Source organism: Cucurbita pepo, chromosome LG01 (assembly GCF_002806865.2).
Source record: "Cucurbita pepo subsp. pepo cultivar mu-cu-16 chromosome LG01, ASM280686v2, whole genome shotgun sequence".
Classification (NCBI taxonomy): Eukaryota; Viridiplantae; Streptophyta; class Magnoliopsida; order Cucurbitales; family Cucurbitaceae; genus Cucurbita; species Cucurbita pepo.
Window position 1 is genome coordinate 11,424,316 of NC_036638.1, and position 24,780 is coordinate 11,449,095.

Below are 24,780 nucleotides of genomic sequence, written 5' to 3' on the forward strand. Positions count from 1 at the left end.
CCTTATTCTTGCGGGAAAGTTCATGACCAACAAATAGTTGGAGATTTTTTGGTAGTCCCCATGAGTTCTATTTGTCACACATGTTATGCGTAAGACGTGATCCTAGCTAATCCAACTCCTGATAATCTAATACGAATGACCGTGGACCCCATTATTGTGACAGGTTTACTAATAGGAGTTACTGACTCGACTACTAATCTCCACAATGTCATTGCAAGAGGCAACGTCGTAACTAATATGACTATACCGATCACAAGTCATGAGACAAGGTTTCACGCATGGAAAAACCTTAGTCCTCTACTATTTTAAGTCTCTAAGCTTTAACGTCGTAACTAGCCCTTAAGCTAGGGGTTATGGGCCTACTAAAAAATCCCTTGTGTCCGTACTAAACTTATCGGTCACAAAACATCCCTACTGGCTGAGTTCCACTTGGAATTTGAAGGAACATTTTCAGGCAAACTCTCTTAATAATAGATCTTGAAACTAGGAACAAAACTGAATCTTACCGCCTAGCATGCATCTAAGTACCTATCTCGGTTTACTGAGCTTTGAATTTTAGAGAAGTTGGCTTGTCCTAACCAACTAGACTTAGAAGGTCGGGGAAGACTTAGTACTTGCATACTTAGCCTAAAGGGCTACTTACCATGTTCGAGGAATTTAGAGGCCTGATTTTCTTTTTGAACTTTGAATTCTTCTCCAGAATCAAATTAGGGATCGAATACCTTTATGCTAATACCTTATTTTCAAATAAAATATAATCGAATTATTAATTTATTTATATAAATAGTAGTTATTATATTATTGACCTAATATATAAATTTGAAACTAATATATCTATATATATATATCCATATATATCCATAGGAGGGTCAATAGAGGGCTTCTCGATGACCAAGTCAACACTGACAGCACAACATTTCTATTTGGAAATCTAGTGAGAAATTTTGGCAGCTCCTTAGTTTGCTCTGACCAGGCTTCGATCAAGCCTAAATCAAGTTTACTTTAAGTCATTAGTGTTAATTCATACTTATTAATACTCACACCTCCATTTCTAGGTGTCTCGACCCGAATCGAATACTATCACAAAACACCTTTAAAGATGTAGATTGCATCCCACCATATTACCAAGGCTAAAGTCCTTAATTGTGCATCTTCACCCAATTGTGCATCTCTATGGATTGTGCCACCACCTCAACCGTCACGACATCGTTTCCACCACCCATCGTTCTCAAATATTCATTGATCGTTCTCCCCATCTCCCATATCTCTCTTGCACCTCACGTCAACGATCTCTTCCACCCTCGACTCCAGTATCATCGCGTAGATCAGTGTCTGTATTTCTCTCTCCATCTCTCTTTTTGATTATGCTCGACCTACCTTCTTCATTCTCAATTTCATTCTACGAGTACCCTTTGGTTTTGGAATAAGAAAAAATGAACATTAATTAAGAATGATAGATTATTAGAGGTAGAACACATGAAAGTACACTAAAAGTTTAATAAGGGTAAGTGAATGGGAGAAGGTTTTGTTTTATCCAAAAGGAAAAGAAAAGGGTCAAAGAAGAGAGAGAGGTCTGAAACACATCTTGGAATGTGTGAAGGGGTCTGATAACATTACATGAAATGTCATCCATACCATTTATTCCTGTGGCCCATACACTCTCTCTTAATCAATAACCATACACCATTTCTCTCTTTCTTCTCTCTACAACCAAACTCACAACACCAACATTTAATCTTCTTTATGCTTATGGACTCATCAAAAACAACAAAATAAAAGTAGAAGACATTAAGAAAAAAACAAATTTTGCAAAGAATAAAGACATAAAAACAAACCCTTTCAAATGGGGTGCCCATCTTAAACACGGAAGCTCGAATATATAAAAGCTAACACATCGATAATAAAAGAATAAAGCTAATTTCATCACTAAAAGGTCTCGTACCAATAGAGATAGTATTCGTCATTTAGAGCTCAAAGTCTCCTTTCATGTGATACTATGGTAAAATGCCAATAAACCCACCTCATCGGTTAACTTTTAACCTAGGTCGAGGGAAGAGCGGTAACTCGGGTCGAGTTTAGGATTTTAATTTTGAAATTCAAACAAAAGGGCATTAAATGAATTGCAGTGGTGGAAGACATGTATGTCTGAGTTTTCCTTCAAAGTAACATTTACAATAAACACACAACATCTTGTTTCTCTGACAAACGTTGGCCTCTCCGAGTAGCGTAAACTTGATGTCTGGTTTTGCAAGCCAAGCAAGACCTAACCAATAACCATAACCCACTTTTTGTCTCTCTTTTTTTTTTTTTTTTTTTTTTTTTTTTTTTTTTNAAAAAAAAAACCACTGTGTCTTTTGTTGTGTTCTCCAGTTTTGTCGGTTAAAAGAACTTTTTTTTTTAATTATAAAACTCTTTACTTATTATTTAGTGTCTTCACCCTAACTCCCTCCTCCTCCTCCAAATATGCAATGCAATAACTCTCTTCTACCATTTTTCTTCCCAAACCCTTTTCTTATTTCTTCTTCCTCAATTCAAAGCATCTCCCTTTAATCCACTTATACCCCAAACATACCCTATTTTTCTCTCTTTTTCTTCATCTTCTTAACAATAATGGAGCTCACTACTCAAGATCATCCCATTCCCATCCCCATCCCTTTAAATAGTCGCTACGGTGGCCACGACCTCGACCACGACCATGTCATCCATCACCATGACCCGTCCGCCGCTTGCAACCATATCATCGCGGCCGCAGTCAATGGCGGTAGCCCACTTCCATCTTCTCAGATGGAAGTCGAGCTTCACCATAATCATAACAACAACAACAATAACAACAACACGAACACGAAGAAGCAGGTAAAATATAAAGAGTGTCTCAAAAACCATGCGGCCTCCATGGGAGGTAATGCCACAGATGGGTGTGGCGAGTTCATGCCGAGTGGAGAAGAAGGATCCATTGAAGCACTCACGTGTTCGGCTTGCAATTGTCATAGAAACTTCCATCGAAAAGAGATCGAGGGAGAACCCTATGATTGGCTCCACCACCCTCGACTCGGGAGGAAGCTCCTCGTCGGAGGGAAGAACATGATCGCCCCACCAGAGGCAGCTGCATTTGCGTATCCATCCGTGGCGGGGCCGGCGTTCATATCGTCTAGAGCACAACCCCACCACATGATAATGTCGTACAACATGCTCGGCGGGGGAGGTGGGCAGTCAGAGTCGGAGGAGCACGAGGAGGCGAGGGCGTACTCGGGGCCAATGATGAACAAGAAGCGATTCCGAACGAAGTTCACGGCGGAGCAAAAGGAGAAGATGCTGAGGTTTGCTGAGAAAGTTGGATGGAAGATTCAGAAACAAGAGGAGAGTGTGGTGCAGCAATTCTGTGAAGAGATTGGAGTGAAGAGGAGAGTTCTTAAGGTTTGGATGCATAACAATAAGCACAATCTTGGGAAGAAGGATACCATTTCTCCTCCCCATTCTCCTACTCCCTTAACTTAAAATTTCTTCATTTCTTTTTCTTTTGATTTTAACTCAGATTGAATTATATAATTATTACTATTAATTGTTGCTCTTATTATTGGCTAATGATGATTATCATCAAAGTGTTGGTGTTGAGATGTTTAAATCTGAGTTATTACACTGAATCCCACGCACTATATTGGTTTTTATTCATTGATTGGTTGATTAATTGGTTTATTTATGTGTCTGCCACCTTAACAATCACGAAGAACATCAAGATCCCAACTTGATTCAGTAAATAAGTCATTTATTATTATGTTTTGAAATGATTATATTAAACTAATCATACATTAAATAAAATGAGAAAAAAAATGATGGGTATGAAAGTTTTTTAATTTAATTGTATTATTTATGATGGGGTTAGGGTTTGTAATGAAGAAATGACATAAAGTATAATTTTTTGAATTATAGGAATGTTTGATCGAATCAAATGGTAAACATTGAATGTCTTTTTGTAATAAAAAATTGAATGATGTTGATTTTAGTTGTATCAACGACAATATCAACTCTAATGATTTCAATAACTGAAAAGCCAAAAACTTTTATCAAAATTTGAAATTTGAAAGAACATTTTATAAAGAAACGGGAAATTTATATTCCTTCTTGATAAGAAGGCAACCTTTTTTCTTTTGAACATTATTCTATTCATATATCTTGTAGTTTTTTTTTTTTTTTTTTTTTTTTTTTTTTTTTTTTTTTTTTTTTTTTTTTTTTTTTTTNTGTTACGTGCGTAGTTCAAATACTACGATAACAATGTTGTAGGTTTAGACGAATATAAAGGAGTTTTAGAAAGAAAAAAAAAAAACTAGTGATTAATCTAAACTGACTGAAAAGGTTCAAGTGGAGACATGCAAGTATGACATCGTATACAATGAACCATGAAATATTTAATCTCTTATCTATTAATTAAGAAAATAAATATTTTATAANTACTGATTTTGATATTTGAACCATGAGATCTCACATCCTCATTGGCCCGAGAGGAATTTAGTTTATGGTTAGATCATAAAAAAGATGTTCACTAGAGAATTAGTAGTACTTAAGGTGAAAGATTCTTACATGAATGATTCAATTGTAACTCTAGAGGTAAAATAAAATTTTAACATAATTGTAATTATGAATAAGTTGTGAATGATCAACTTACCTATAATAATTACATTCATGGACTAAGTTTATTATAGTGGAGTGATATATAGTTAATAAATGAAAATGAATTGATTAAAGAGTTTATATAACACGTAACACTACAAAAGTGGAAAAAAAGAATTTGAAATGTTCAACTTTCGGGATCGATTACGGGATTGAGTTGAGAACAAGAAGGTAGACTTAATGAACAAGACTAATCGATAAGGAACGTAGAAATCACAAAATTTACCGATTCTACAATAAAACCTACTCTTTTTTCATATTACATTATTTAATATAAGCTAAATTCCTTCTTGGGATTCAAAATATGTGGACGTCCTAAGATACGAAGAAAATTTTTATTATGCATTTACATGGCAACATACTTCATAAGTCCACATAACTTCTCTACTTACTTCATAACATTTCATTATTGATTGATACTGATCTGTCCAATAAACTTACTTACATGATCGCCAGAAAGCATTTACAATCTCATAGTTACGGATGGAAACTCGACTCCATTCGAGAACCGACCCTCGTCCTCCGCCAATAAACCATTTCCCTGTTCATCAGGGCAGAGATATTATATCAAACTTCATAGCCACCAAAGAAAATACTAACACTATAAGGGTTGAAGTGAGTATGATGGGAAAATACCTTCAGATTTATGACTATTCCACTTTTTGAACATTGCTTTAATTCATCAACATCATAAAGAACTTTGGCTCCGCATCCTGGACCGTCCACTGATCCAACAGCTTCTTCATCAACCAGAACAGCCCTTATGCTCTTACTTTCCGGAACCTGAACATAATGAATTCAGTTGGCGGCACCACTTTCCAGCATTCAAACTAACCACAACCACTGCCATTTTCAAAATATTTTAACAAAGAAAAAAGCACCAATATGATTTTGTCCAATTATAATTACAGCTATCTTTTTTTTTTTAACATTTTAGTTCCTTATTTGTTTTTGCAACTTCTATTTTTCACTTCTTTTGATTCCATTCGTGTGTATTTCTTTCTGCCGTCATTTGTAGGTAAATTGCAGCATTATTATCTTTTTTTAAAAAAAAAAAAAAAAAAAAAAAAAAAAAAAAAACTATAGTATATGGGTAAGGTTAGAGTTCTTATTTTAGTATTATTTATGCGGTATACTTTGCAAATATTACAAATAATTTGTTTTAAATCGTTCATATGAAGACAAGTGAGTGGGAGCCTTCTGAACAATTAATTTGTATAAAACTAGACCATAAAATACTTAATCTCTCCATATAAATCTATTAATCGAAAGAAATTATTATTTTACGATCATCATTGCAACTTAATTTTAATTATTATGTTATGAATTTCTGCATATGAGGACTTATCTTTTGATTTGCATGGGTGAGAATAACTTTTACCGTTGATTTAATATGTCAACCATGTTGGGCCAAATAGGAAACTAGGAACATAATTTTACAATATGAATGGTACTTTTTTTTCGTATATAGAAAGTAGATGAATAGTTTCTTTAAATACTGATTTTGATATTTGAACCATGAGATCTCACATCCTCATTGGCCCGAGAGGAATTTAGTTTATGGTTAGATCATAAAAAAGATGTTCACTAGAGAATTAGTAGTACTTAAGGTGAAAGATTCTTACATGAATGATTCAATTGTAACTCTAGAGGTAAAATAAAATTTTAACATAATTGTAATTATGAATAAGTTGTGAATGATCAACTTACCTATAATAATTACATTCATGGACTAAGTTTATTATAGTGGAGTGATATATAGTTAATAAATGAAAATGAATTGATTAAAGAGTTTATATAACACGTAACACTACAAAAGTGGAAAAAAAGAATTTGAAATGTTCAACTTTCGGGATCGATTACGGGATTGAGTTGAGAACAAGAAGGTAGACTTAATGAACAAGACTAATCGATAAGGAACGTAGAAATCACAAAATTTACCGATTCTACAATAAAACCTACTCTTTTTTCATATTACATTATTTAATATAAGCTAAATTCCTTCTTGGGATTCAAAATATGTGGACGTCCTAAGATACGAAGAAAATTTTTATTATGCATTTACATGGCAACATACTTCATAAGTCCACATAACTTCTCTACTTACTTCATAACATTTCATTATTGATTGATACTGATCTGTCCAATAAACTTACTTACATGATCGCCAGAAAGCATTTACAATCTCATAGTTACGGATGGAAACTCGACTCCATTCGAGAACCGACCCTCGTCCTCCGCCAATAAACCATTTCCCTGTTCATCAGGGCAGAGATATTATATCAAACTTCATAGCCACCAAAGAAAATACTAACACTATAAGGGTTGAAGTGAGTATGATGGGAAAATACCTTCAGATTTATGACTATTCCACTTTTTGAACATTGCTTTAATTCATCAACATCATAAAGAACTTTGGCTCCGCATCCTGGACCGTCCACTGATCCAACAGCTTCTTCATCAACCAGAACAGCCCTTATGCTCTTACTTTCCGGAACCTGAACATAATGAATTCAGTTGGCGGCACCACTTTCCAGCATTCAAACTAACCACAACCACTGCCATTTTCAAAATATTTTAACAAAGAAAAAAGCACCAATATGATTTTGTCCAATTATAATTACAGCTATCTTTTTTTTTTTAACATTTTAGTTCCTTATTTGTTTTTGCAACTTCTATTTTTCACTTCTTTTGATTCCATTCGTGTGTATTTCTTTCTGCCGTCATTTGTAGGTAAATTGCAGCATTATTATCTTTTTTTTTTTTTTTGTTCGTGGGTTTCTTTTTGGCATTCACACACCTGGGTATTTGAGGTTTAGTGCCCTATTTAGGGAGTGCAATAGAGAACCTGAGATCCGATGTGAACAATCAGTTAAAGGAGTGAAACAGCTCGACCTATAGGAAGAAAAACAGCCAGCCTTTACTTGAGATTCTCTTAGTAAAGCGCACTCATTCTAATGAGGTACCTTTTGCATGATGGGTCAACGAGAAAATGGGAACAACTTAAACTATTAGGTGTAGGCGCTTTCCAGAGGTGGAATATTCGAGTTCTTCCTATTTGACCCAAAACCAATCGTTCTAGCCATGTGCAGGTTGAAGAGAGCTCTAACAGGCCTTGGAGGACCGAATCCACGTATGTGGCAAAATACGGGGATGACTTGTGGCTAGGCTGAAAGGCCAACCAAGATCAGATATAGTTGGTTTTCTGGGAAATCTATTTCAGTAGAGCGTATAATGTCGATGGCCCAAGGTAGGGCACTCAATAGGCTAAGGTCCATTTCGTCTTACCAACCCCAAGGAAACTCCGAATACAGGCCTAGATCATTTGTACACCTTTCTTCTACCCATGGGTATTTTTTTCTGTGTGGAACCTACTCTTCTTTTTTTTTTTTTTTTTTTTTTTTTTTTTTTTTTTTTTTTTTTTTTTTTTTTNGTACGTCAGACCCGACCGAAGTCACCAAAGAAGATCTGCTGGAGGAAACTAATAAAAGTACAGCACAGGAGATCTTCAAAATATTCATCCTGGTTATCAGTTGGATAGAAAAAATAATCCCAAATGGTCTCAACTTGTCCGCACCTTTCTAAAAGGAAAAGGAAAGTTGAACATTGAAATTGGGATGGGACTCAAATTGGGTGACCCAAAGTTTGACCCGTGGGATGAAACACCTACAGTTAGTGCTACATATATGCTTCTGCCAAAGATAGATGGGAAAATAGGAAACAATGAAGGAAACTTATTCAAAAGTGAAGGATGCAGCATAAATATAAGACATCGAGACTCGTATCTAACAGTGACACAATGTTCTACCGTTCTCCAAAGCTTGTAGCAAGAGTTAAATCATTATCAATGGGTTGAAATGAAATGCACCGAGGATGTGGCTATCAAAGTGAAAGTAGGAGGTATCAAAATGATGAATCTAACTAGGAAGTAGGAAAAGCAGGAAACGAGGATCATGTGGTATGCACTTATTGCAAACAAACCGAGGCACACCAAGGATAAATTTACAGCTTTTTTTTTTTTTTTTTTTTTTTTTTTTTTTTTTTTTTTTTTTTTTTTTTNTAGCTCTTAATTGGTAATTGTTTCCTTGTATGATATTTTCCTCCCAAGTTTTTGTTTTCGTGTAATTTCTATTTAGATTAGTCTTTTGTACTCATTTTTCTTCAGTAAGGAAGAATTATCTTCCTCCTTATTGAAAATTTTCTTTCCTACAGAGATTTTGAAATTAGAGAGATGGCAATTCAATGGAGAATAAACACACATGGTACCTAAAATGTGATACCTCAAACATAGCTTCTGTCAGAATGTGTTCTAAAATGGATCTTAATCCTCTAGCACCTGTGTTCTTTTTCATTGCTTTCCTCGCAATCATTCTTAAAGCATTCTCAGTGAAATGTAATTCGACCTGCAAAATCATACAAAGGCTTGAGAGTAAACACACAAGAACACTATTGGATTTACAACAAGTTTTTTGAGTTTCTCTTCTTTTTTTTTTTTTTTTAAATTCTTTTAATGAATTTGGGAAGAAGTAAACTAGGATAGCATTTCATATATGTAATAAATGCTTGTTTCATATTATATTAAAAAGGTACTTACATCATTCATTCTAAACATCTTCTTGTACTGCTTACCAAGCGCATTTTTCGGTTTCGTAAGAACCTATTAAACAGAAATAAGAACGAAGAAAATTGTTGTATCTACCAGAGTTCAGCAACAAAAACAGAAAAAGATGACCCAAAAGACTAGACAAACCTGAACAAGTTGGTCCTCATTCAAAGCTGACAAACTCACAAGAATAGGAAATCGTCCGACGAATTCGGGTATGAGGCCGTAAGTAACAAGATCACTGCTTTCTACCTAAAGGTTAAGAGAAATTCATTTCAGAGGTTGAATGAAGACAAGTTGTGAAATGGAGGGAAACAAATGAAGTAAATGAAGCCTCAGTTCAGAAAATGCCAAAGATAAAATAACAAAATACATTATAGCACAATAATTTAACATCCAATGGTGTAAGGTCTCACAGATTCCAGTATCGACGATGTCACTATATCATCTGTCAATCCGCCAGTTCTCATGCTAGCACGAACTGGTGCTCCAAAGCCTATTGAAGAATCATGCTGCCTGTAAAAAGAGAGTTGATATTCAATTTCCACACAGATTATTGAACGGAAGAAAAAGAACAAAAATTCATCAGTTTTTTATTGACAATTAGAATGAAGCAATTCTTACCTGTCAGAGATGCACTTCTCCAAGCCAACAAATGCACCACCACATACGAAGAGAATATTTTTTGTATCAATCTGCCATGCATAAAAGAAATTTAGGTTTATAAGAAGGCAACATATATTGCCAGAACAATAGTATTTTTTTCTAACAGAATAATAAAAAAAGAACACCAAATAAGCACAAACTGGCAAAAAGTGGGGAGTTTTTTCATTTGTTAAGGTCCACGTTTGAATTTTTTTTAAAAAAAGTACATATAATAATATAGTTCTATGAATTAGACAATTAAAAGTTTAAGAAACTAGAACTTTAGTATGAAACTAAAAGTACTTAAAAGCAGATGATTTTTGGAAACTATTTCTTAAATTCTTCACAAAAGTTCTGGAATGCAAAAAACACTGAAGATTGTTACCATTGTACCCTCAAACTTACAACATCATTACAATTAAACCATACCGCTTAACCTCCATTAATGACCAATCTAAAAATGCACAAATCACGTAACAATTAAACCCACAATTTTAAATTGAAAACAAAAATCTATACTATTAACTATAAGATCACTTTAAATTTAATAATTGAAATATTAACAAGAAAATTATTATTATGATTGGAGGATATAAATCATATTTCACACGTTAGATCCTTAAAAATGAAGTTATCAGTTTACCTATGAATACTATTGGTGTGATTAATAAAAGGCTAAATTATAATTTTTGTTCCTATAGTCTAGAAAGTCAAAATTTAGTCTCTATGGTTTTGAAAGTTAGAATGCGCATGGTTTAATAAAACCTCATAACTAGTCCCTATGGTCTGATAAGACTCGTAAATAGTCTAATGGATGAACTCTAATCTTTAAATCATAGAGACTAAATTCTTACCGTCTTCAAACTATAGAGACCAAATTTATAATTTAACCTTAATAAAATCTTATTTCATCTCTCTTTCTGCTACTATCCATTTGATTCAACATTTCTCTCTATTGTTAAATAAATTCCAACATTTAAAGAAATTTTATACATGTGTGAAACTTATGCTTTGACAGTTTCATAACGAAATCCTGACAAATGGTCTAAGTTAATTCACTCATGAAATTTAAAACCAGAGTACAAATTGATCTATAAAAACTATTTTTCAAAAAATAAAATAGTCAATAATCCAATGGGACGTCTTGTCCAAGCCTGATTCAAAGTTTGATCCAATCAATCAAATCCATGGGTTAGGACCTGAGCTCGGGCCTTTACATTTTTGGTGACTCATCTCCAACAAGTTGTCAATGTCAAACCACTAAAAAAAGATTTTGGACTATATGAATTCGAGAAGTTAATATCTTTAAATGTGGCTCATCACTTCCAGACCTTTCTCGTCAATTTGAGTGAGAAAGGTCCGGCAAAGAACAAGCTAATATAATTTCCATGTAAGTACCTATATGGTAGCTGAAGGTAGAGCTAACTTCGAATGCGATTTGCACATTATACTAATATCAAAGAAGAAAACCAATAAAAACAATACTAAATTGCAGTTCAACTCCACCTGAATTGTATCACCTTGAGGATGCTTTCGAGCACCTTTGTCAGGAACATCCACTACCTGAAAGAAAGTGGTTTTGAAGTAAATTGACAATTTCGAAAGGTTTTTTTTTTTGGTACTAGGAAGGCAACTTTCATTTATAAAAAGACAAAAATACAGTGGATGATATGACAAAAAGACCCGCAAGAGCCAAGAAAGAGCTCCAAAGCAAGACTTCAAAGTGAATAATATGAATATCCCACAGTTCCCTGATAAATTCCAAGAAGTTATGCTGTAGTTATAGAAGTAAAATAGATGACTCAAGTTGTCCCGTAGTGTCAGGTTGTTTAAGTTTACAAGGTTCCCCCCCTTGAAAACGCCATTAAATGGAATCCCACCACCGCCAACATCCCACCTCTAGAAACGGAAGAAAAGCAAGAATTTTGGAACACTAGAGAGGGCGATCATAGATCAAAGAAAATTGGCAAAGACCATAATCTAAAAAATATTTCCAGGACCCTCTTGGAGAATGTTAATGTAGCACAAATGTACGAAATCTAAAAGGAATTAAATCAAAGAATCTTTTCCTTTTAGAGTTTGCACACTAGAAACAAGCAGCTGGGTAAACAAAAATTTGGTCGTCCTAAGAAGGTCAAGGTTTTCTTGTGGATTTCCTCTTTTGAGAGGCTGAATACTCACGGTAGAACCTAAAGAATTTTTTGAAATTCTGCTCTTTACCCCAATTGGTGCGTTCTTTGTAAACGTGAGGAATCTTTGATGCACCTCTTCTTCTCTTGCCCATTTGTTGCTGCTTGCTGGGAAAGAGGGTAAATTTATTCAATTTGCAGTGGTGTTGGCCCAATAAAGCTTCAGATGCCCTTCTTCACCTTATTGAGGACCCTCAGTTTAAGGTTCAAGCAAAATCCTACAGTCTAATGGTGTCTTTGCCCTACTTACGCGAAAATCCTAGTAGCCCTTTGACCTGTTCTGGCTAATCGTGTCACAGAATAAATAAGTTGAGGTGTAGAACGAATTTACACGTGCACTTAGTGTTAACAATAGAAGTCAAATATTCGTCAACCAATATAAATATGCTTCAAAATGGGGGAGAAAAGATTATAAGTCAAACGAAAACATCAAATTGACATCAAAGCCATTTGAAGATTCATCCAACTTCTAGGAGATTAAGCAAGGAAAACAGGTGAAGCAATACAAGACGAGTTAAGAAAATAAAAAAATAAAAAATATACACACACACATCAACAACAACAAAAAATGAACAATATTACTGTCAAATTGAATACCCACGGTTCCTTCAAGCATTTTCAGAAGTGCCTGCTGGACCCCCTCCCCAGATACATCTCTGCCAGAGTTTACGTTCTCACTCTAATAAGAAAAAAGCAAGTTATGGCAAATACTATAAAGTCAACAACTATAGCCTCTATAGATCTTAGACCATGCTATACCTTCTTAGTTATCTTATCCACTTCATCAATATATACTATCCCTCGTTGAGCTGCTTCTACATTGAACTCTGCATCCTATACAATTAAAGCACAGTGTACGGAATGAGGAAAGGTAAAAAAGACAAATAACGAAGGCATGAAAATATTCCCCAAAACTTCGGAAAAGTTGATCTTAGATTTCATATACTTCCTCAAATGAAAAGCTAGGGAAAAAACTATTAGGTGTAGGGCCTTGGTTGAGCTCTCATCCTATATTTCTAACAGGATACAGACTCCGAATCCATCATCCAGGGGGAAACTTATCGCAAGATAATTCCTTGAGATTTTTCAAAAATCAGCTACACCAACCCACTTTTCATTTGTATGTAAACTCATAACTTTCTGGCAGTAGTAAGTAAATAATGAAAACTGCAGCTTCTCTTTTATTCCATAGGCAAGCAAAAATATCCCAAGTCTACAATTTCTTTGTGATTCAATCACTATTTTTTTTTTCTTTTTCTTTTGCTAATATTTCACATTCATACTAAATTAAGAAATATCAGCCATTTTTGTTCTATTTATGGTAAAAAAAACATTGAAACAGAAAGATGAGAAGATAAATGAGATCCTTCCTCCATACAAATGTAATTACACGTGATATTTACAACAAAAAGGTCCGATAATCAAGCATACAGAGAGTGTTCCTATATATATATTTTTTAACACTTCAAAAGCTTAATAGTTTTAGAAAATAAAATAAACAAACTGTACCATAGCTGTGCCCTTTTTAACTTGAGAGTCATCTACACATGACCCTTTAGACTCGAAAAGGTGGTTGAATGTTTCAATCAAAAGATATTTAAAAACAAAGCTTAGTAATAATTACACGCAAAATAAAAGGTAATATTACATGTGAATGACCCATTGATTCATAAATCATCACTCTCTGCATATCTTGATCCAAAAACAGGTTTTGAACCAAAATGACTTACAAATTCATTAAGACACGAGGAGAAACAAATAAATTAATACCAGAATGACTTACAAATTCATTAAGACACGAGGAGAAACAAATAAATTAATACCAGAAGGAGCTTGTATAATATTGATTCCACATCTTCTCCAACATAACCTGCCTGAAAAGTAGAGCGTGTAAATTAAAATTCTACTAAGCCAACTGAAAAAAAATGCTGCTTGGTAATTAGAAGTGGAACTATTTTGAAGCAATAAATACGTTGAGATGATTGAGGCTCAAAATTCCTGATATAGAGACAAGGAAAAAAATGTAGACTCACCAGTTACTAATCAGTATAGCATACATATTTTTATCAAAAACCAGGCTTTCATTGAAAGTTGATTATTATTATTATTATTATTATTGTGTGTGTGTGTGTGTGTGTGTGTGTGTGTGTGTGTGATGTCATTGGGNNNGGGATCGGAAACATATCATTTCGTTGATACAATGAAATTACAAGAAATAATCACTTCCTATCGATAAGTTACAAAAAGCAATTACATTGAGCTACGAGAGAGAATAAACCATAATTACAAAATGGGGATCAATTTACACCAAGACATAGAAAGATGCACAATTGTCAAGAGTAAAGCTTTGAAGAATTGTTCCTTGTTAAAGATACGAAAATTCTTCTTGGTCCAAATGGACCACAAAAGAGCCCGTATGCTAAGCTAAACGGTGTTTTTTCTCCTTTTTGGAGGGGTGGCTAGCAAGCATGGTGGAGAGGAGGTCCCAAATGTCTTATGGAATGGCAATGTGCCACCCAAACACTTCCAGTAAGTATCCCCAAAGATCTCTGGCCAGAGGACAAGTACAGAATAAGTGATGTGGGATTTAACATTTTTTTACACAAAATACAGAGCAGGTTAGAGAGATATTTAGCTAGGGGGATCTTTTTTTTTTGGGTAGAATCCTTTCCAACTAGAGTCATGTAATTCCTGTTTTCATAATGAGAACGCAATTTGTGAGCTACCTTTATGATAATTATTGTCAGTGTTGGACTTTCTACTCTTTTATGAACATTTGTGCGTAAATATTAAATGTCAAATATTTGGTCCTTATTGTCTTAATTCTTCTCCTACATAAGAAAGCTAAATTGCACATATTAACATACAATATATTTTTAACCTCTTGAGATTAAAACGGTATCATAGCAGGTATACCCTACCAGTCCTTATAAATCCTAAAAAGCCCTAGCTGTCGTTGCCATCAACTGCTACCATCCTCCGTATCATCACCAAAACTCATGGTTACCTTGGGCTGAATATTGGACAAAACCACTTTCATGCCTCCATTAATCTCATGCCCTTTCAGGCAGTCTATGGATGTCCACCCTCTGCTATTTAATGAGGATCGAAAGACAACTAATTTTTTTCTGAAAAGTAAACTTTTGTTGAGAAAAAATGAAAGAATACAAGAGTATCCAAAAAAAAAAAAAAAACTAAGCCCACAAAAGGGAGTCCAATTAAAGAAAATGACACCAATTAAGAAGAATAAGACCTAAGGAACAATATCAAAAAGACTTTGTCACGGACGCCCAAAGAGAAACATAGAACCTAACAAGGGACAAAAGTCATAAGGACCACTCACATTCCCTTTAAAGCTAATGGGCAATTGGAACAACAACTTGTGCAGAGAGATATGATGATTTCCACTCTTCAACACCATCTGGTAATTACTCATAATCGAATGAAGAAGTTTGCAAATCAAATGAAGAGGGTGCTGGAATTTATGAAGTTTGCAAATCAAATGAAGAGGGTGCTGGAATTTATGGTCTAAGACAAAAAATTTCTAGAAATTCATCCATCTTTGACTAAAAGGAGGTGTGAGAAGTTATTTCCAATGTACTATGGGTTATATAAGATGAAGGAGGACAAAGGCCAAGTGGCTTAACGCTTGGAACTTTCAGATGAAGCAGCAATTCATTTTGTGTTCATATTTCACAATTGAAGAAAACAATTGGGGAGGACATTGACGTGAAGTCCTTGCCTACTCTCACAGAGAATTATGAGTTGCTAGCATAACCGAAAGAACTCTTGGCTGGATGTTGGAATGAACATGAAGCTAATTGGGAATGGTTGCTGCAAGGGGGACATCTAGAATATGAAGTGACTTGGGAGTCGGTTGAGATGTTGTGCAACCAATTTCCTCAATTCCACCTTGAATACAATTGTCTTCAGAACTTTAGGGTAATGTTAGGCCACCAATCAAGATTATGTATCAGAGAAGTGGTATACAGGAGAATTCTCAACAGAAGTTGGTAAGTAGGGTGCATTTGTATGGAGTTGGAGAGGGAGTGCAGTATTTGGGAAGGGGTTGGTTGGAAGAATGTTCTATCATCGTTATGTTGGGACTGTGTGTCTGGGAGGGAGGGTTGTCTTTACTTGGGCTGCTACGGTATGAAAGACAACAAGAGTTTTAGAAATAGTTATAAATCTTTTTGTAATGTCTGGGAAATTGTACAGTATACATCCTCTACTTCACAGGTGATTTTGTAATTTTTCCATTTTCGTGATCAACTTAACTAGGATGGGGGGTGTTTCTTATATCCCCTTTTCTTGTATGCTTTCCTGTTTTTCTTGATGAATTGTTCTGTTTAAAATATACATACATATAAAAATAAAATTTAGAAAAGAAAGAAAAAACATTAACAAGGAAAGAGAAAATAACCATCCTGAAAATAAACTTACCTGCGTTAACGCAGTGGCATCAGCAATGGTGAAGGGTACGTTCACAACACGAGCAAGGGTTTTTGCAAGTAATGTCTTCCCTATCCTTAGAGATTTCATAAATGATTATTGAAAAACCTCATACAAAATCAAGGCTATTGGGCACCAAAAGGAAAAGCAGAAAAAAATCGATCGTACCTGAGCCTGTAGGACCCATTAGCAACACATTACTCTTTTCCAGTTCCACAATTTCATTATCATCATTCTCCAATTCAATCCCGAGCGATCCTTGCCCTGGACTAAATACAAATGTAGACACCAAGTCAAGGAAATGTACAATCACTAACATCGCAGAAATATCATTCCCTTGGATTAATACTACTTTTTTTAAAAAAAAGAAATATAGACTATCGCTGTGAACTCCTTAAACATCAGTAAGCATATATAAATGACCTTTAGAAAATGATTGCAAAATGAAAACTAGAGAACTCTCACAAACTAACGTTTTCTGCAATGAGGCATGATATATCCTCTTATGGTGGTTGTATACTGCCACAGAAAGCGCCTGAAATGTTAACATGATATCAATCAAAATGGCAGATCCATGGTAAAATTTATTTGTTGAAAAATTCTAAATAACAGTAAACTTCCTCATGAATTATGCCCCGTCCTTGCATCCCGAGTACAGAATAGGTGGAATAAGCTGGGACTAGCAGGGAGGTCATAATTCTTTGTTAATCAAAACGAAGGACTTTATTTTTGGGGTAGATTTTTGTAGTGAAAAGAGACGCAAGAGATAAGGATCCTTTCAACAAAAAGAAGGAAAATTACCAGAAAATAAACCATCTAACCAAACTTACAGAACCTAAATGTTACAGTCTTAGACCAATAGAATAAGAAAAATAAGTGACGCCGAAGAGTTGTTTGAAAAAAAAATACTTTTTTCCTTTAATAGTAAAATTCCGTGAACATATTTGGTCAAGCCAGGAGAAAAGAACATCTGGCCAAAATTCAGTTGATTTTAAGAGTTAGTAACTCAAATTTTGCTCTCTTATTCACCAAATAGTACAAGGGATTTTCTTTTCTCTTTTTTTCTTTTCCTTTCAAAAATCAGTAGCTTATAAATAGTGCTTTCAAATGCATAATAACTAAGAACTTTATAACCCACCAAACACAATTCTTAAGTATTAAAGAGAAAAGAAGAGAAGTTGATTATCCAATAAGCCATGCAATTAAATTCATAAATCTGAAAGTTCTATTTAAATAAGTGATTGTTCTATCAAAGCCAAATAGCTCAACAAAGAGCTCAAACTACACAAAATCCAAATGGTCTTTTAATAACTTCCAAAATTGAAAAATCACATCCTTGCCTTTGGAAAGAGGAAGCCACAACATCAGAAGGAAAGAGAACTAGAGAATAAGACTCTTAAGTTATACCAGCAAGTATAGAGATGATGGTAATGGGTGATTTTCCAAATCCTGAACGAGCAGCAAGTGGCATGCCCAGAATTCCCTTATCACAATTTTTTAGGTTCAAAAGCCTCATCCCGTCAATCTTTCTATAACCCAGTGTTTGAGAAAAACAAAAGGCAATTATCTAAGAAGTTTTTTTTTTTTTTTTTTCCCAAGGCTGTAGGAACTCTCATTCAGTCCCTCAGTGTTGGGTGGGATACCTACCCATTTCGAATCATTGTTTATGGTCCCCTTTACAATTCAAAGTAAGCTGGAGAAGATCATGAGGAATTTCTTTAGGAGGGTGTGGAGATACCCCGTGCTTCTCACTTGGTCAGATAGGAAATTGATTTGAAGCTGAAAAGAGTAAGGCAGTTTGGGTATAGCTAATTTGAGAATTCATGATGAGGCCATCCTACCTAAGTGGTTGCAACATTTTCCCTAGAGCCTGAGACTTTATGCTATCATATCATTGCAAGCAAATATGGAGCTCTTCCGTCCTAATAGATCTCATTTTGTGGGGCTAAAAACACAAACATGAATCCTTGGAAGGTCATCTCATCTCTTCTAGTTTTAATTCTTTTTCTAAATGTGACATTTTCAATTGGGGTCGACTTGGGTGCTCATTTTTGGGAGGATTTTTGGTTATGTGAGTCATTTTTCTGTCTCCTATTCCCTATCATCCTTCGAATCTGATTCTGTTGCATGTCTTCTACCTTCATCAAGGGACTCCTTTTCCTTGATTTTGTTGTTCTCCATACTTCCAAGGAAATTTTCAATGTTCTCTTTAAGAGTATCGTTTTCACCCCAGCTCTAGGGATGATTGTTTCCGGGATACAATTGGCGTTTTCTAACCTCCTCAGCCATTCCTCTGTTAGAATAATTCTTTTTACAATCACCCTTCCCTTCATCATTGCCTATTGGAGTCCTTTTATAACTCCATGCTTTTGTACGGCTAGTAGTCCCTCATTTGCAGTTTGGTTCTATCAATTAAATTTTTAGTATCTAACCAAAACATAAAAGAAAAGCCACGAAAACCTTGTAGAATCTGCAGAAAATGCTTGTGAAAAAGATTATAAGAAGCACAGATAATTATCAAATCACCCGAATCCAACCTTCTTGGCTTTTTCTTGTCCAACGATGAACTTGTCCAGAGCCTCAGAAATTTCCTTGGGAGTTAGCAACTGCCTTCCTGAATTGGCCTCGTCCTTCGGAACACCGTTACTCTCCACCAAACCCAAGCTACCATGGCCACCGCCACAGCTACCTTTCCACCGTGGAGGCAATGCAGAATCATCAGCAGAATTGGCGCCAATATCTCCTTTCGTAGGTTGACACGGTTCATTTTCCACAATGTTATCCAAGTCCCTGGCGCCCTTAACCCTACCAATCTCAATAAAAGTACCCTGTAATGGAACCAACTTGAAGGGTCTAAAATAGAATGCAGTTTTGCAATTGGGGCAGAGATTTAGGGCATGATAGACGCCTGTCTCCCGACCCGTAATGGACAAGGGACGATTGGAGAAGATGACAGGCATTTGCTTGGAGCACCTTGGACAATTGACATCAGCCCTAATGTAATCATAGTCGGAGGCCCCTTTCCAACTGTGGCGCTTCTGAGAAAACCAAAGGATGAATCCGGCGGAGCGGGCGGCGGCGTGGGGTTCTAGAGAGGGTTTAGACGGAAGTGGAGTTAAGAAGCGGTGGTGGAACAGCGAATCAGTGGTTGTGATAGTTCTGATCGATGTGAATAGCATGAGGAATTTGGTGTTCTTAACTCTGAATCGTGGAATCATAGCGGCTTTTCGAGTAATCTGACCGGATGATTGAAGGGCTTCGAAGTTCTTGTGGAATTATGAAGAGGAGAACGAGCACGCAGGCGAAGTTGCCGTCAAGAGCTCACAACAGTGCCACCTGTTGCACTGTGTTATATTTTCTCAAGAAATTAAAATATAAAACGCTTTTTTGGATGAAGCTAGAATCTCAATTTTAAAACAAACTTTTCAAAACTTTTTTTATGGGTGAAATTCCTATTTTCTCCTTCTCTAGATCGCCTACAATCATCTATAATCATCTTCATTGTCGTTCATCTAGGTCTGAAAAGATCGAATGAAATACCTTCCAACGTGTAGGTCTCGAAAAGTTATACGAAATCAAGTTGAAATTAAGCGTTGTAAAAGTCAATTGCATTGAAAACACGTGAGTAAGAGAGATTACAATACTTGGTCGGGGGAAGTTTGATGACTACTGGGGGTGTACATGGTCCGAGTTGGGTTGGGTTGGAGGATTTTTTTTGACCCAACCCAAAAGTTCGGGTTGGTTGGATTAGCAACCCAACCCAACCCAAAAAAATTTCCAACCCAACCCTCTATTTTCGGGTTGGGTTCGGATTGGTCCAAAAAAAATTTAAAAATTTTAATTTGTATTACTAAAATGATAAAACAATTATAAAAAATATCAAACTCTCTATTGCATCCGTNTGGCCAAAATTCAGTTGATTTTAAGAGTTAGTAACTCAAATTTTGCTCTCTTATTCACCAAATAGTACAAGGGATTTTCTTTTCTCTTTTTTTCTTTTCCTTTCAAAAATCAGTAGCTTATAAATAGTGCTTTCAAATGCATAATAACTAAGAACTTTATAACCCACCAAACACAATTCTTAAGTATTAAAGAGAAAAGAAGAGAAGTTGATTATCCAATAAGCCATGCAATTAAATTCATAAATCTGAAAGTTCTATTTAAATAAGTGATTGTTCTATCAAAGCCAAATAGCTCAACAAAGAGCTCAAACTACACAAAATCCAAATGGTCTTTTAATAACTTCCAAAATTGAAAAATCACATCCTTGCCTTTGGAAAGAGGAAGCCACAACATCAGAAGGAAAGAGAACTAGAGAATAAGACTCTTAAGTTATACCAGCAAGTATAGAGATGATGGTAATGGGTGATTTTCCAAATCCTGAACGAGCAGCAAGTGGCATGCCCAGAATTCCCTTATCACAATTTTTTAGGTTCAAAAGCCTCATCCCGTCAATCTTTCTATAACCCAGTGTTTGAGAAAAACAAAAGGCAATTATCTAAGAAGTTTTTTTTTTTTTTTTTTCCCAAGGCTGTAGGAACTCTCATTCAGTCCCTCAGTGTTGGGTGGGATACCTACCCATTTCGAATCATTGTTTATGGTCCCCTTTACAATTCAAAGTAAGCTGGAGAAGATCATGAGGAATTTCTTTAGGAGGGTGTGGAGATACCCCGTGCTTCTCACTTGGTCAGATAGGAAATTGATTTGAAGCTGAAAAGAGTAAGGCAGTTTGGGTATAGCTAATTTGAGAATTCATGATGAGGCCATCCTACCTAAGTGGTTGCAACATTTTCCCTAGAGCCTGAGACTTTATGCTATCATATCATTGCAAGCAAATATGGAGCTCTTCCGTCCTAATAGATCTCATTTTGTGGGGCTAAAAACACAAACATGAATCCTTGGAAGGTCATCTCATCTCTTCTAGTTTTAATTCTTTTTCTAAATGTGACATTTTCAATTGGGGTCGACTTGGGTGCTCATTTTTGGGAGGATTTTTGGTTATGTGAGTCATTTTTCTGTCTCCTATTCCCTATCATCCTTCGAATCTGATTCTGTTGCATGTCTTCTACCTTCATCAAGGGACTCCTTTTCCTTGATTTTGTTGTTCTCCATACTTCCAAGGAAATTTTCAATGTTCTCTTTAAGAGTATCGTTTTCACCCCAGCTCTAGGGATGATTGTTTCCGGGATACAATTGGCGTTTTCTAACCTCCTCAGCCATTCCTCTGTTAGAATAATTCTTTTTACAATCACCCTTCCCTTCATCATTGCCTATTGGAGTCCTTTTATAACTCCATGCTTTTGTACGGCTAGTAGTCCCTCATTTGCAGTTTGGTTCTATCAATTAAATTTTTAGTATCTAACCAAAACATAAAAGAAAAGCCACGAAAACCTTGTAGAATCTGCAGAAAATGCTTGTGAAAAAGATTATAAGAAGCACAGATAATTATCAAATCACCCGAATCCAACCTTCTTGGCTTTTTCTTGTCCAACGATGAACTTGTCCAGAGCCTCAGAAATTTCCTTGGGAGTTAGCAACTGCCTTCCTGAATTGGCCTCGTCCTTCGGAACACCGTTACTCTCCACCAAACCCAAGCTACCATGGCCACCGCCACAGCTACCTTTCCACCGTGGAGGCAATGCAGAATCATCAGCAGAATTGGCGCCAATATCTCCTTTCGTAGGTTGACACGGTTCATTTTCCACAATGTTATCCAAGTCCCTGGCGCCCTTAACCCTACCAATCTCAATAAAAGTACCCTGTAATGGAACCAACTTGAAGGGTCTAAAATAGAATGCAGTTTTGCAATTGGGGCAGAGATTTAGGGCATGATAGACGCCTGTCTCCCGACCCGTAATGGACAAGGGACGATTGGAGAAGATGACAGGCATTTGCTTGGAGCACCTTGGACAATTGACATCAGCCCTAATGTAATCATAGTCGGAGGCCCCTTTCCAACTGTGGCGCTTCTGAGAAAACCAAAGGATGAATCCGGCGGAGCGGGCGGCGGCGTGGGGTTCTAGAGAGGGTTTAGACGGAAGTGGAGTTAAGAAGCGGTGGTGGAACAGCGAATCAGTGGTTGTGATAGTTCTGATCGATGTGAATAGCATGAGGAATTTGGTGTTCTTAACTCTGAATCGTGGAATCATAGCGGCTTTTCGAGTAATCTGACCGGATGATTGAAGGGCTTCGAAGTTCTTGTGGAATTATGAAGAGGAGAACGAGCACGCAGGCGAAGTTGCCGTCAAGAGCTCACAACAGTGCCACCTGTTGCACTGTGTTATATTTTCTCAAGAAATTAAAATATAAAACGCTTTTTTGGATGAAGCTAGAATCTCAATTTTAAAACAAACTTTTCAAAACTTTTTTTATGGGTGAAATTCCTATTTTCTCCTTCTCTAGATCGCCTACAATCATCTATAATCATCTTCATTGTCGTTCATCTAGGTCTGAAAAGATCGAATGAAATACCTTCCAACGTGTAGGTCTCGAAAAGTTATACGAAATCAAGTTGAAATTAAGCGTTGTAAAAGTCAATTGCATTGAAAACACGTGAGTAAGAGAGATTACAATACTTGGTCGGGGGAAGTTTGATGACTACTGGGGGTGTACATGGTCCGAGTTGGGTTGGGTTGGAGGATTTTTTTTGACCCAACCCAAAAGTTCGGGTTGGTTGGATTAGCAACCCAACCCAACCCAAAAAAATTTCCAACCCAACCCTCTATTTTCGGGTTGGGTTCGGATTGGTCCAAAAAAAATTTAAAAATTTTAATTTGTATTACTAAAATGATAAAACAATTATAAAAAATATCAAACTCTCTATTGCATCCGTATTATTCCCTATAAATATATAAAGAATATGCAATTAATATCAAATTCTCTATTGCATCCATATTATCACCTATAAATATATAAAGAATATGCAATTAATATCAAACTCTCTATTGCATCCCTATTATCACTTATAAATATATAAAGAATATGCAATTAATATCAAACTCTCTATTGCATCCATATTATAACCTATAAATATATAAAGAATATGCCATGAATCAATTCTAAAGTTACCACATCTAANTCATAAATCTGAAAGTTCTATTTAAATAAGTGATTGTTCTATCAAAGCCAAATAGCTCAACAAAGAGCTCAAACTACACAAAATCCAAATGGTCTTTTAATAACTTCCAAAATTGAAAAATCACATCCTTGCCTTTGGAAAGAGGAAGCCACAACATCAGAAGGAAAGAGAACTAGAGAATAAGACTCTTAAGTTATACCAGCAAGTATAGAGATGATGGTAATGGGTGATTTTCCAAATCCTGAACGAGCAGCAAGTGGCATGCCCAGAATTCCCTTATCACAATTTTTTAGGTTCAAAAGCCTCATCCCGTCAATCTTTCTATAACCCAGTGTTTGAGAAAAACAAAAGGCAATTATCTAAGAAGTTTTTTTTTTTTTTTTTTTTTCANTCTTGGAAGTTAGTACCGTTTAAGACGTTTTAAGATTGTTTGATTAAAGCATAGTGTAACTTCAAATATTTTACTTATATTGAAAAATAATTATTCTTGCATGACGTTGGTGGAACTTGAAGGTCTTAAATCATCTGAAAAATAAAATATAAATTATAATATAACAATGCCAAATATATCTTAACAAATAGACAATAAATAGATTTGGAGTTACCTATCTCAATCTTGGAACAAATCTACAAATTTTCAAGTTGTTGAGGAATATGTAACGATACTGATTTTCTACTGATCCAATTTTGTGTACATATGAGAGCTTCCACTGTTTTAGGTGTCAAAGAACTAAAAGAATCAAGAATCCTCCCACCCCGTACTAAATGTTGATTCAGAAGATACAGTCGACACTGGAACGACCAAAACATCTTGGGCAATTTTCGATAAAACTCTATACTTAAACTCATTTGCTTTCCACCATGCCAAAACATCAAAATTATCATCAAGTTCTTCACTAAGGTCAGATAAATATCGATCCACATCATTCTTTAACTCGAGTGAATGTTGTTCTTCTCTTCTTCGTTTGTATCTTGATAATACTAATATTGAACCACTCAAATTCTTTCCATCAATTGTGTCCATCTCCATACTCATGGACTTAGAAGTGAGTCTTGATTCAGATTGATGGTGATCTTGAGCATTATCATAAAACTTGTAGTAATCATACAAATGAATTAAATAATTCTTTATGTCATCCACCATCACT

General features: G+C 35.5%; 3 protein-coding genes and 1 long non-coding RNA gene across 5 annotated transcripts; 1 reads left to right on the forward strand and 3 right to left on the reverse strand.

Annotated features, from left to right (window-relative positions):
• The first annotated feature begins 2,429 nt into the window (after positions 1-2,429).
• Positions 2,430-3,669, forward strand: LOC111793064 (zinc-finger homeodomain protein 4-like). Its single transcript, XM_023674776.1, has one exon. The coding sequence runs from the start codon at positions 2,611-2,613 to the stop codon at positions 3,493-3,495; it is 885 nt and encodes a 294-aa protein (XP_023530544.1). The 5' UTR covers positions 2,430-2,610; the 3' UTR covers positions 3,496-3,669.
• Positions 3,670-4,872: 1,203 nt separating this feature from the next.
• On the reverse strand, positions 4,873-5,672 carry LOC111793254. Its single transcript, XR_002814905.1, has 2 exons — positions 5,302-5,672; positions 4,873-5,206 (listed from the first exon to the last, which is right to left on the reverse strand). It is a non-coding gene; the product is annotated as an uncharacterized LOC111793254 (long non-coding RNA).
• A 943-nt stretch (positions 5,673-6,615) lies between these two features.
• Positions 6,616-19,921, reverse strand: LOC111792954 (CLP protease regulatory subunit CLPX2, mitochondrial). 2 transcript variants are annotated; one of them, XM_023674598.1, is made up of 15 exons: positions 19,092-19,921; positions 17,028-17,089; positions 16,723-16,823; positions 16,546-16,625; positions 13,926-13,976; positions 12,862-12,936; positions 12,704-12,781; positions 11,420-11,476; positions 9,893-9,963; positions 9,685-9,784; positions 9,416-9,520; positions 9,260-9,322; positions 8,946-9,068; positions 7,017-7,163; positions 6,616-6,921 (listed from the first exon to the last, which is right to left on the reverse strand). In XM_023674598.1, exons 1-15 carry the CDS (start codon positions 19,770-19,772, stop codon positions 6,844-6,846), a joined length of 1,872 nt encoding a protein of 623 aa, XP_023530366.1. In that variant the 5' UTR covers positions 19,773-19,921; the 3' UTR covers positions 6,616-6,843. The 2 variants fall into 2 exon arrangements, with proteins under 2 accessions (XP_023530366.1, XP_023530359.1); XM_023674591.1 differs by having other exon boundaries at positions 16,723-16,818; positions 17,020-17,089.
• A 1,185-nt stretch (positions 19,922-21,106) lies between these two features.
• On the reverse strand, positions 21,107-22,852 carry LOC111793135 (CLP protease regulatory subunit CLPX2, mitochondrial-like). Its single transcript, XM_023674880.1, has one exon. The coding sequence runs from the start codon at positions 22,701-22,703 to the stop codon at positions 22,008-22,010; it is 696 nt and encodes a 231-aa protein (XP_023530648.1). The 5' UTR covers positions 22,704-22,852; the 3' UTR covers positions 21,107-22,007.
• Between the last annotated feature and the right edge of the window lie 1,928 nt (positions 22,853-24,780).